The 13,511-nt window shown below is 37.7% G+C and overlaps 2 protein-coding genes across 2 annotated transcripts; both read right to left on the reverse strand.

Moving 5' to 3' along the window:
- Positions 1 to 3,614: 3,614 nt before the first annotated feature.
- LOC113773008 (probable pyridoxal 5'-phosphate synthase subunit PDX1) lies at positions 3,615 to 4,904 on the reverse strand. Its single transcript, XM_027317554.1, has one exon. The coding sequence runs from the start codon at positions 4,801 to 4,803 to the stop codon at positions 3,871 to 3,873; it is 933 nt and encodes a 310-aa protein (XP_027173355.1). The 5' UTR covers positions 4,804 to 4,904; the 3' UTR covers positions 3,615 to 3,870.
- A 2,938-nt stretch (positions 4,905 to 7,842) lies between these two features.
- Positions 7,843 to 11,815, reverse strand: LOC113779510 (protein O-glucosyltransferase 1). The gene is made up of 6 exons (XM_027325135.1): positions 11,540 to 11,815; positions 10,496 to 11,097; positions 9,844 to 10,033; positions 9,658 to 9,722; positions 8,978 to 9,188; positions 7,843 to 8,458 (listed from the first exon to the last, which is right to left on the reverse strand). Exons 1-6 carry the CDS (start codon positions 11,657 to 11,659, stop codon positions 8,216 to 8,218), a joined length of 1,431 nt encoding a protein of 476 aa, XP_027180936.1. The 5' UTR covers positions 11,660 to 11,815; the 3' UTR covers positions 7,843 to 8,215.
- Between the last annotated feature and the right edge of the window lie 1,696 nt (positions 11,816 to 13,511).

The raw sequence follows: 13,511 nt of genomic DNA on the forward strand, positions 1-13,511 counted from the left end.
GAAAAATTTTTACATTTTCTGTAAATATCTTTTTTTATCCTACACACGCTAAATCGCTCCGCACATGTGTTTACGTGTGGAAATGAATTGTTGTAGAGTAGTATTAATTAGAACAGGTAGCGGTTTCCAATGGGGGAGATAGGTAGGTAGATGGAGATAGACAGTGAGTCAGTAACTATAAACTTTATTGGGGATTTATTTATTTTTCGTACGTTGTTGTCGGGGAAGATGATATGATCTGTTGGGATTCCTTTTCAATGCCGGGAGCCTGGACATTTTTTTTTTAAAAAAAAAAAAAAATTTAAACTGGGGCTGGGGATTGGATGGACCCTTGGTCTTCCCGCGCTGATCTTCTGATGAGCTGTTAGCATTTGACGTTGGCTTATTTTGTTCAGGGAGGAGGAGCACTGCTACTAATTTAATCAACCACGGTATAATTACTTGCATGGATTACAAATTTGTGGCTTAAAGTTAAAACCAAAAGAAAAAAAAAAGTAGGGAAAATAAATTAGTAATTGTTTAGTGGGGGGTGAAGCCTTTTGAACAAGCATCCTTCGATATTTTGAATTGAATGATATTTCCTTCGATATTTTAAAAATTACATTCATAAAAGTTGTAAAAATTTTTGCAATCCAAAATGAACAGCTTGGGAACCTTACCAAAAATTATTGGACTAGTACAATAATGTGGTTTTGCGTCTTCCTTTTTTTTTTTTTTTTTTTTTTTAATCCTTACCAAACCTTATCCTCTTTATTAAAGTCTTAATCCTGGGATGAGTCATTGCGGGGTATTTTGTCTAAGGTTTAAATTCTTTGCCATGTCTTTGGTCTTTTTAGCTGACGATTAAAACAAGAGGAAAAAATAATAATAATATATTAAAAGCCACGAAATGCTGCTGCTATCGGACTTGTATGCCAAGTAGTAGTACTAGTCTACCACTATGCGAAACCAAAAGTTATACTCCAATAAGAGTACTACTATACCACTGTTCTACGCATTCCACGTGTACGGAGCTCCACTGCCATGCTTGATGCTTATACTCGTTCGTTCTAGAATGATTGTAGTAGTAAATAGTAATCACGACTTTTTAAGAGTTAAATGCCTTTTAACAAATTGTCAATTTAGTACTTTAAATTTATGTTAGAATTTGTTTTTCACTACTTGCGGATCAATTGTAATTTTTTGTTAAATAGCAATCAAAAAGTATTGTGGATTTTTTTAAAAAAACAAAATTTATCAGGGAAAAAAAGAAGAGAGGGAAAGAACTGAATAATTATCTTCAGACCCGTAAATCGGGTGGAGACATGATTGAAAAGAAAATAAAGATGGTGTGTCATCTTGGGCATCAACCCAACCCAAACAAACAAAACAGTCAAAAAAGTGATGGAACAAAACGAGGATTTTGTTGAAAGCCAAATTGCTGCGAGTGCGAGGAGAGGACCACTAATTTTGTTTGTTTACCCCATGAAGGGGTGGATAGGAGTTTATTTCAATGATTTAGTTGAAATAATTGTTGTAATAATTTTTGTGATGTGATATATATATATATATCAAATAAAAAACTAATTAAAAAGATAATCGAAATTTGTGAAACAAATTATTTTATCTGAAATTAGTTCAATCCAAGCAAACCCTGATTTTTACGCCAACACATATTTTTATTTTTACCTCTTTTTCTTTTATTTGCTCTCGTAGAAAAGATGCGATAATACATTAAACTCTATTTTTACCTATATGCCATATTGCCATGAAGTAAAAACTAGAAAGCGTACTAGTACCGAGTACGAACACGCTTGGTATGTTAATAAAGAAAAGAAACAAGACAATAAGGCTCGCACCGCGTCCACGTCAATGCAGAATTCTGCTGCACAGTGATCGAATACCGGGGATGACACTTGTCCTAAGGCAAAAGTGATCATATCGTGGGCCTAACTCATTTTAGTCCCGAAGCAACAAACGCTTAAGTAGACAGCACAGATCATGTACTGCAAGTCTTCAAAGCCCAAATGCTTCCGTTGCCTTAATTGGACATGGCAATGGAGGCCCAACTTTCCTGCCATTCCTTGGTCTGTTTGGAAGCTGCGGACAAACCCGCCACAAGCAACAGGTTATGTAAAGCCGGGCCATTATTGCACTTGTTTAGTTCCGATAAGATAAGATTCCAATTCAAGCAAAATATTTCAGTAAAAATGTTAGGCAGCTAGCAGATTATTCAACTTCAATCATCATTAAATCTTAGCTGAGGCTTGTGAGAAACAAACAGCTTTTTTCGCTTCCTCAGAAGTAGGATACGAGTCCGTTTAATGTTTGCCACTGAGGCCTACGGCCATCACAATGCGACTGCCAATGCCAATTTATGTGAAGGAAATTAAGGGATTTTTTTTCTTCATATTTTGAAGCAAGGAACTACAAAGACAGCGTGGCCAAACAGGATCTCACATAACTGGACCTATGAATCCCGGTGGTTTGTTTGGATTGAGATGATTTCAGATAAAATAATTTGCTTCACAAATTCCAATCACCTTTTTAGCTCATATACATCATATCATAAAAAGTGCTACAGTAATTATCTCAAATAAATCATTCAAATAAACTCCTATCCAAACAAACCTGACACGAGGACCAACCAAACGAGAAATTTCGTGCTCAACTTTTACAGCTTAAACCATAAGCCGTAAGGCTTACTGGACAAGAAGCATCCACGGGGCTTGACAGTAGTACATGAGGTGAGATTTCCTTAATAACATGAAGAGCTTCATTATTCTAAGTTCCAGTTGCAAGGCCATTAGCCATCAACTGGCGAGTGAATGGATTGATTAGCAGTGAAAGTAGCAACTAGCTGTCATATCTGGTTTCATCTAGACTTAAACCATGATGCTGCAGCAACTTATAATTAGAAAACGTCTAGGATACCTTGTCAAAACTGATATATGTGATCGACCACTAACACAGATATCGATCGCATCAAACATGCCTCAAGCAATTTTTCATAGTCTGAAAAGATACATATGTTTTGCTCATTACAGATTGAACAAACTCTTGCAAATTTGTTCATAGTCATTTAGTCTTGGGCTCACTCACACGGATACTACTTTTACACACGCCATGTTTTCAAGTACACATCGTGCATCAGTCACCAAAATGATTATGTAGACTAACCCATGATTGACCCACAAATTGTTCATAGTGGTGCAAAACATCCATTCAACAAAAAGCGTTGAATCCCAAAACACATGCAAAACATCCAAATAACATGAAACAGATGATGTGTAATCCGGAAACAGATAGTACAAAGCATGAAATATGCAACACTCAAAAGCTACCCCACTGATCCACCCAAACCCACAAATTAAACATCTATTCGGCAAGAATCCCAGAAGACAAGTGCAAAAACATCTCAAAACCTAAAAAAGCGAAATAAACAGGGAGTCAACAGAACAAGGCGGCGCTCACTCTGCAAATAAGCTTCCAATCCTTGAAGAGTTAGTCAAGCCCAATGACCATTTGAAGAAACCGTATCACCTTCGTTGTATGATTACCATAAAGGCTGAGCATCACATATCCGTTTTACAACTAAAGAAGGAAATCAAATACTGGGAAACATGGATAATATGTCTACTACGAGCTGAAACAGATAGAAATTAAAAAAAAAAATCAATTAAAACGTATTTCCAAATTCCAATCATACGAAACATCGAAACCTAACAACACAAATGGTAGTAAAGGAAGCTAAACTACAGATAGTAAACTGTTGGTCTACGCATGAAAGAGGTTCCTTTAGCCCTCATCTCACAGGCTATAATCACTAATACTATCAGAAATCCAATTCAATCAGGTCTTTTCTTCCCGGTCATCACCTCACCACATATTTTACTCTGAGCGGTTCGCATACCTCTCAACCTTATCATCATTAAGATTAATGCCTACCATAGCCTCGCCAAGCCCGCAGCTCACGTCCGCCAGCACCTCCGGGTCGCTATAATGCGTGACCGCCTGCACAATCGCCCTCGCCCGCCTCGCCGGATCTCCGCTCTTGAACACCCCTGAGCCCACGAACACCCCGTCACATCCCAGCTGCATCATCAGCGCCGCATCCGCCGGCGTCGCAACTCCTCCGGCTGCAAAGTGGACGACCGGAAGCCTCCCCAATTGCTTGGTCTGCATCACCAAGTCATACGGGGACTGAATTTTTTTGGCAAACGAGAAGACCTCATCGTCATCCATGTTTCGGAGGACTCTGATATCACCCATCACGGAGCGGACGTGGCGGACGGCCTCGATGATGTTACCAGTGCCGGCCTCCCCTTTGGTACGAATCATGGCGGCGCCTTCCCTAATGCGGCGGAGGGCTTCCCCAAGGTTGCGGCAGCCGCAGACAAAAGGGATGCGGAAATTATGCTTATTAATGTGGTTTTCGTCGTCGGCAGGGGTGAGGACCTCCGACTCGTCGACGTAATCGATTCCGATGGCCTCGAGGATTTGGGCCTCGACGAAATGGCCAATCCGGGCCTTGGCCATGACGGGGATGGTAACGGCTTGCTTGATTTCTTTGATGAGCTGAGGGTCGGACATGCGGGCGACGCCGCCCTGGGAGCGGATGTCGGCGGGGACACGCTCGAGGGCCATGACGGCGCATGCACCAGCCTCTTCGGCGATGCGGGCCTGCTCGGGGGTGACAACGTCCATGATAACGCCGCCACGGAGCATCTGGGCAAGGCCCACTTTGACGGAGAAAGGGGATTTCTTTGCGGTCTCGGTGATTGCACCGTTGCCATAGACCGTTACGACACCGCTTCCGGCCATTATTGTTTCTTCGTTATGAGGGGGTGTGCGTAGATCGGGTGCGTGAAAATGTGGGGGAGGGATTGAATGAAGAATGGAGCTAAAAAGAAGAGGGCAGGAAATTCTTCTGTGGCTGTGGATGGCTTGGCTTTAAATACTAGCAAAAATAAAAGAATTTTCATCTGGAGGTTTTTTTTTTGAGGTTTTATTTTTCGATTCTTTCATAATGTAGCATTATTGGGCTTCAATCCCTCTGTCCCCAAAGCAGTCTCTGTCCCCTATGTTCCTTATTTGTACATCTGCCATGTATCTTTAGCCTTTTGTTACTCAAGTTAGCCTTTTGATAATAATCTATTAACAAATTTACTCAAAATCAATTAAAACAGATAACTCAAAACTCTTTTTAACAAAGCGTCTTGTTGATCATAAACATAGAAATCAACTAAAACTCTTCTTTATTTTGTTTGAGTTTGGATTAACAAAACTTGTCAACAGATTATTATCAAAAGGCTAACTTGAGTAACAAAAAGCTAGAGACACGTGACAAATGTACAAATAAGGGACAGAGACTACTTTGAAGACTGAGAATTTGAAGCCGTATTATTGCCTTTTGAGTTTTGAGTTTATAAATAGGAAAATATATTTTTCAATTTAATTTTTTATTTTGGGCCAGTACTATTTGTTTGTATCGTTCGCACTGTTGGTGCTTACTGTTTTGTTTCTTAATGCGGCTGCTGGCTCCCCCAATATCTTCTTCTTTTTTTTCCCGTTTATCTTCCGAATTGAAATACTACTAATTATTAAAACATGCTAGCATGAATAAAAAAAAAAAAGGAAAGCTAGAAGAAGAAAAAGAAGGGGTGGGAGTGGGAGGAGAAGATGTGGATGCTGATGGCACACGGAGACGCAAAAATGCTTGTTTCTAATACCGTCTTGGTACTGCTAGCATGGGAATATGGCAGAAGCTGCTTCCTCCTTTTTTACATAATAATAATAACTTATGTGATAAAGAATGGACAACAAAAAATAAATAAATTGAGCACATTTGAATAGCTTTAATTTTGATGCCAACCTTTCTTTTTAGTTTTCCTGATGAAGCCTTAAACACGGTAGGCTGCAAGGTTCACTCCATAATCACGAAGAAAGTAGTGGTGCTGCTATGTTTTACCCTCAAATGTTTACAAAAAAAAAAAAAAATCGAGATATTAGATAGGTACTTGTTTCTATTTTTCAGTTCTTTTCCAATTTAAAATTGGAGTTCTTAGTCCCGATCATGTGTCATTCATTACTCATGCCTGGAAATGTCATGCGTCAGAAATGGAAATTGGATATCTGCACAAATTTCTTCCAACCAACAATTTGTTTGAATAAATCTTATATACACTAAATAATAGTGTATGTATACACATCAAAGAATGCTTGTTCAAAGATGAAAGTGTATACACAATCGGTGTATAGAATATTAATTAGTAATTCAAATTGTTTTGGTGCACTAATTTTTTTTCCACCGATGATCATAGACAGTAATAAATTGGTTAAATTCTGTTAGAACAAAAATAAAAATAAAAGTGGCCTCAAACAGGGAGCTTTTTCTCCTTAAAGGCTTAAACTATTTAGAAAAATTCTCCTTCTCAAGCACTGTGAAACGACATGAAAAGCAAAAGGCAATTAAAGGATCACTTTCGATCGTACATGCACTTTCGTTTCAAAAACAAAAAAATAATGGAGTAATAAGAATCTCTTAAAAATTTTGGGTACTTCATTAACTAGTTGATGGCATGGTGCGCATGATTACGAACTCCATTCAGGGTCGGTCAAAGGCAAGTCTAACTACGCAAGTGATAAAGGCGGCGAATTGTAGGAGAGTTGTAATCAAACACTGGATATAGATTGTGTTGTATCAAACATTGGATTTAAGGTCCTCAGCCGCACTTTCAGTTATCAATTGGCTGGATGGTGTTGGTTTGTGGGTTTCACTTTAAATTATGTTTTGCACCAGGATTTCGATTACCTCTGAGTGTTTCTAATCTAACTGTTTAGGGTTAATTTTTGACTTGTTGAAAAAAAACTGGATATAGAAAATATTAAGACTATTAATCACACTTTGCAGCCGCCAAATCTTTGACCGCTTTGTTGTCCTAATTCTAATCTTTTTCTTAACTTCTTTCATTCTCAAAAGGAATCTCTCCCATACGCACATGCCGTTTGCTTTCCAAGAAGTTGCTTCTCCTTTTCATGCTTTCCCTTTTCACCTTTTGTTCCTTTTTTTTTTTAATAATTTTATCATTTGTATTTAAAAAAAAAAAAAGACGACCATTATTTCCTTTTTGCCGTTAGGGTTTTTTTTTTTTTTGTCATTCGTCATTTACTTACTTTACTCATATTCTAACCTAATATAGAGGAAGACCCAACTAGACCTATAGAAGAGCCAATGAAAACTGAACTACCGTCAGATACGCACCCGTATAAATTTGAGGAAACCACGTATTGTGTCAAATGAGGACCAGACGGGTGCCTTTGGGGGCTGAGCAACCACCATTTCCTTTCACTTGTTATAAGTAGCACAATTAATGAGTCGACTCCTTCTGGGAACAAAAGCTGTTAAATTCCAGTTCTATTACATGCCACTCCAGCTTACCAAAGTGGTTTAAAGGCATAACTATGATTTGTGCAACTAATGCTACAAAATACTTCACCACTCTTCGATCGAATTTCAATTTGGCATTTCTAGAAAACTTTTACGGGCATATCATTTTCTTGACGCTAGCAAGTCGCATCATTTTCTTGACGCTAGCAAGTCGCGTCATTTTCTTGGCCTTGTTACTTTAAATTTCTAAAATACCAATTGCCAAATCTCCTCAGCCTCATTTTGAACCTTTCAGGTTCTGGGATTGATATGGGTACCTTATCAAATCCAGTTTCTGCCTATTTGTAAACTTTTCGTGGTGATTGTCCAAACACAGATCTTTTTCAAGTTCATATAATGCCAAGCTAAAAAATACCTACATATCTTATTCAACTTTGATAGTAGAAGCTAGAACAACTGTTTCACGTAGGAAATAATAATAATAATGATAAATAAAGAATAACTGAACTAATTAATAAACAGTCAAAAGAAAAGAAGCACTACTTGTCTATCTGAACGCATTTTCGGTGAACTTATCCCTCTACTCTTTCCGTTTGTTTCTGATTTTTCTTTCACGATTCTAAAGATCTTTGTCCAATCCAATGAAAAGGGGCCAAGGCTGGAATTAGCTTGGACTGCTAACAACTTATACTCTCTATCGTTCCTTCTGCTCAACTTATAAACTTACAGAAGCTGTATGACCAAAAAAGCAAATGCCAAACTGCGCATTTCTGTGACTCCACCCTCAGTATGATGTAAACTTGTTTGTTATCCCTATCAATGGTGATCAACGTTGCCACTTGAAAGCTAAATCGAGCAAGGGAGTGATGAAGAGGGGAAAGCAAGCGACTTTCTAAGGAATCGTCTTTGATTCTCATCAGCAAAGCAGAGCACTGAATCCACGCACACCTCCATGGCAGCAGGAGGTTGACGAGGTCTGAAATCCAGCAGCTTCGAGTATTCCACTAGGAGATGATACATGTAATCGTAGACCCTATCCATCGTCAAATTTCCAATGAAATCTTGGGCAGCTCTTCCCACTGCTTCAGCCTATTTAATTAAGATGTTGCGGAGAACTATTCAGTTTATAAATGCCAATTTTTGTTAAAGGAACGCAAGGATGCATATTTGTACACAACTTTTCTCTTGGCAACATTTCCTCTTTATTTTTCACTTGCTATAAATGTTTAGAAGGGGAGAGGGGCGATTAGGAAGTAGGAAATGGAGAGAATTGAAAACTCATTCTAAGATAAGGAATAAAAATTTGGCCCTAAGCTAAATATCTATAGAAATTCTATTCCGATCTATCCGTGAATGCAGAACAACAATATTTTAGCATGACTTCCACTATGGACATGCTGAAAAATCACACACACTTGGAAATTGAAGGGTAACATTTCCTTATTTCCTTATTATTTTATCCCTCCCAGATGTGTGGTCGAAAGTGTGACTTATATCAGATTTTGCCACTTAAAATTCCAAGTTTGAAACCAACTAACATCTCACGATAATCCTGGTCAAGGAACAAAACAGAGAAAACTTTAATGCAAGATAAGAAAGAAGTGGTACCATATCAGGATGTCCATAGCCCCACTCAACAGCAAGCTTTATAGACAAGCACAAATCAGATGGACGAACCGGCAAATAATTTTTCTGCGGAGTCAGCCCACGACTGAAAAAATCTAGATATTCTGGTGATACTATAAGTGGAACTGAACCACATGCCAGAATGTATTTCAAGCTCACTGACCAAGCGTATCCTTCAGTATAGATCTTGTACCTGCATATTAAAGAAAACAGACACTAAAGGATCAACTAAATAGAGAAAAAGCTCTCTAATGATACACTTTCACAGAACCAATTAGGACTCATAAATTTGGTACCTTGCCATGTACATACTTATTTATTACATACTTTGTACAAACATCAGTGCAATGCGATGATGAGACATGTAATCTGTGGCGGGTGACTCCAAAATCTAAGTGATTTGAATCATCTTCCAAGCTTGTGCATTTGGCAGGGTGATCAGAAGTGAGTGAATAGCAAAGACAAACCTAGATTACTACCAGACTATAGTTGAGTTTTACTCAGCTATCAGTTCATCCTCAATATATGGAGAAAAAAGAAATCTATAAATGAGGTTCCACTCAATGTTTTTAAACCAGTTGCAACCATGGCAGTATGTCCCAACTGCCTACTCGCTGTGGTTCTTGAAGTGGAGATATTGCAAGACTTGTAAAGCAACTTACTGATGGTTACACTGATCTGATAGTTTTGACTGCTTAAAACCTCCTCTTGCCGCTTCTCCCCAGTCCTGTGATCAGAAAGGTAAGGGGAAAAGGGGAAAATTTAGAAATTCCTTGCCTTCATGGCTCAGGATAAAAATCAACGAATGCAAAACACTGAAGGGGTGATGAAAATCGAAACCCATCAACCTGTCGCATTATTTGTGCTCTCCACATCTCAGTGTCATTGCATTGAAGCAACGCCATCCTAAGAGGAGAAGCAACATCAGGGTTTCCTTTCCAGTATGCTATAGGCGACTTCTTTCGCCAACTGTGAGCTTGTGAACCTTCTTTAATGCTTCTAAATTCTTCTTCCCATGGCTGTATATTGATTTCTGACCTGTCAAACATAGTTATTATTAACCATGAATATCAGACAGAAAATGTTCAAGCATTGAGTAAGAGCTTATGACAGAAAGACCATGCAACAATCACTGCCCAGAGTTCATAACAACCTTGAATTGAAACAAAGAAAACTATAACTAGAATATGACTATTGACAATTACAAATAGGCAGTCTTATAAACAGGAAAGGATGCATTTGGTGCTTCAAAAAACTGCATGAATCTTCCACTCAAATAGGATGATCATTGTCACAAATACATGTGAACTCCTTTACAACATGCTGTCTGTGAGCTTTACAACTCGACTAAATGCTTATTCAGTTCAAACTCATATTAGCCTAGTCACATATAAAGAGGAAAAAGAACCGTATCATTGTGCCTGTAGATTGTACTTAACTACAATCACTTTACTTCTAAACATAACCAAGATTGGAGTACATAAAATTCCAGAATCTTACCAACCCCAGAAAGACCAATCAGGGAACGGAATATCAAAGTGTGCTGGTGTCGTGCAATAGCGAAACAATGGTAGAGGCATCGAAGCATGCTCAGTGCGATTAATAGTTGGCTTATCCATACAATCAAACATCAAATCCACATCTGGAATCTTGCCAGGGTACCTCCTAAGAAGCTGCAAGAAACTCCAAATAGTGAACATTGCCCGGCTCTGTACACAGGCATAATATAAGTCCACATACAATTTACCACCAATTATCAGAATCCTAAAAGCTGCAAAATTTTGAGCCCCCATAATGTGCCTCGCAGAGATCTTAGACTTAGTCCAGGGCTCCAAATCCCTGTGTATGTATTTAAAAAAATCAGGACAGCTTTCGCTTTTGGAAAGATCATGTTTTGGCGGGTTATGCTGTGAAGTGTTATCTGTGGTGCTGCGACCACAAGAAAGGTAAGAACACTGCAGAATTTTGGAAGCGACCGAGTACTTGGATTCTTGGTCTAAGGAGGATGGTTTTGGCGGGAAAGGATGCCATGGTGTGGGTTCCAAGTTGTGTCCGGCAATTGTTTTGGTGCTTGAAACGAAGCTCTGCACAAATGAATCCACCTGTTCAATCAAAAAAAAAAAAAAATACCGTCATCAATTTGGAAATGCAAAATTGAATCACTTGCAACCTTCCAGTCAAAGCTTTTTTATTTTTATTTTTATCTTTTTGGTGGGGGTGAGGGTAGGGCGTTCAGAGAGATCATGGATTTATAGACTTACGGGCCAATGTGATGCAACTAAGAAATCAATTTATTAGATAACAGACTAGATTTATTGTGATGCAACTACGAAATCAATTTATCAGATAGCAGACTAGATATCAACTAAGAAATGTTCGGGAAGAATAACTTTTTGAGCAAAGATGAAGGATAGCGCAAACGTTATATGTTGTTCCACTCTAAGCATGCCCAAATAGGTAAAGAACAGAACCAAACACGTCCAAATAAAATACTAAGCAGTAACGACGTAAAGAATCAAAGGAAAAGAGACCAAAAAAGGGCACCTCGAAGAAGAGGAGGATGGTGAAAGAGAGTGCGGCAACGACGACAAAGAAGCGGGGAATGAAGAAGGATGAGGAAGGGGAGCGATTGGCAGGCCTGGAAATGTTTGATAGAAGGCCCATTTTGGTAGTTGCTGGCGTTGGCGTTGGCGGTGGTGGAGATTGGGGATGAGGAGGGGCAGCAGCATTTTTTTCATCGTCGGCGAACGATTGCGTGTTTATTTAAAAATCTCTGTCACCAATACCATGCGAGCTCCGTCTCTTGAGCTCTTTGCTCTCTCTCCCATCTCTTTCTCTTTCACTCTTTCCTTCCTATTTTACAGTTGGCGGTTTTTGTTTTATCGGCCGGTACACGCACCCATATTCCACGTGGAATGTCCGCCTACTCCGTCTCCTCCCAATTATTTATTTATTTATTCATCCTTTGGTTTGCAAGTGGAATTGTTTTGGCGTCATCTGAAGCCTTTACCATATTCTTTGTGTGGTCAATAAAATAAATCATAACCTTTTTAAAAGCCAACAACTTTCATGCTGTTTTTTTTTTTTTACCCAAAAAAAAAACGTTGTATTTGAATAAAGTATTATTTAAAATAATTATTATAATATATTTTATGATATGATGTATTTAAAATAAAAAAATAATTAAAAATATTAAAAAAAATAAATAATATATTTATGATACAAACGAAATATTATTTAAGATAATTTAACAATTCAAACACACTCTCGATCCTATATAAGTTTTTCTGATTAAAAGTTTGGTACCAACCCAAAGAACCGTAACCGGCTGACGCACTTAATTTATGACATGGTGTTCTGTTTCGTCTGATTTCATTCCATTTAACGAATTCCATTTATTCTGTTAGTATTAATATCTTCACCGCAGTCGAATATATCCTTACCAAAATATACTACCAATTAAATTACTCGCTTTAAATTCCCAACCTGCCGTTCATTTGAAATTGTCCCCACACTCCGAATTTGATTGGTGTACTAGAGGAGAGGAATGTTTCCTTCTTTTTTTTTTTTGGCTTAATTACATTTATAGCGTGATTTCCTTTTTGACCCTATGGTAGTGGTGATTAGGTGAGATCCAATTTAGATGGATATCCAATTTCGGTAAAATGGAATTCAAAAAAATTGATTAATATCTAAAATAGTTTGAGAATGGATGTTTAATTTATTAGTAAATAGTGTTATAATTTCAGCTTCTAACAAATATGTGACATTAATATCGTACTAAGTAACGTATTAGTAACTTCTCTACTATCAGTTACATATTAAATATACTTAACTATCCACCTAAAACCCCAATTCAAAACTTTGGATATTACCAAAATATCAATTATCCAGTCACAATGTAGTTATCAATATCCAAATTACCAAATAAAAGTTTGGACGATAATTGGATGTCAATTTTTTTTTTTTTTAAAAAGCAAACTTTTTTGTACTAAATTATTGATTATCGGCCGATGAACACCCCTAGTGGTTATCTATACAATATATAAAAAGAGGGAGTTGACATAAACATTTCGTGTCATTTCCTTAAAAAAAACCATTTTTTGCCCTAATCACCGAACCACATTTGCTCGTACAAGTACTTATAATTATCCCAAATACTGAGATTACCAAATTATGTATTATTTTATTGAAGAAACACAATTATAAGTTTTTTAATGACACAAATTGAATATCCCTTTAACACTAGTTTTTATTATGTAGCTAAACCATTTTATGGTGATGGAATATGTGGATGGTTCGCAATTTAATCTTAAACGGGAAATATTATTGTTAGCCAATTAGGCAACTATGCTAGGGCAACTGGCAGGTCAAGATTTGAGCTATTGATCCTTTTTTTTTCAATAAAATGTGTTGGAAAAAAGTCTTTGGCAACTGGTAATGTTTTCAAATAGAATTGGAGTTTAAGTGGGAAAAAATGACGAACTTAGGGATCATTATTACAATACTTAATCCG

This window comes from Coffea eugenioides, chromosome 1 (assembly GCF_003713205.1).
Source record: "Coffea eugenioides isolate CCC68of chromosome 1, Ceug_1.0, whole genome shotgun sequence".
Taxonomy (NCBI): domain Eukaryota; kingdom Viridiplantae; phylum Streptophyta; class Magnoliopsida; order Gentianales; family Rubiaceae; genus Coffea; species Coffea eugenioides.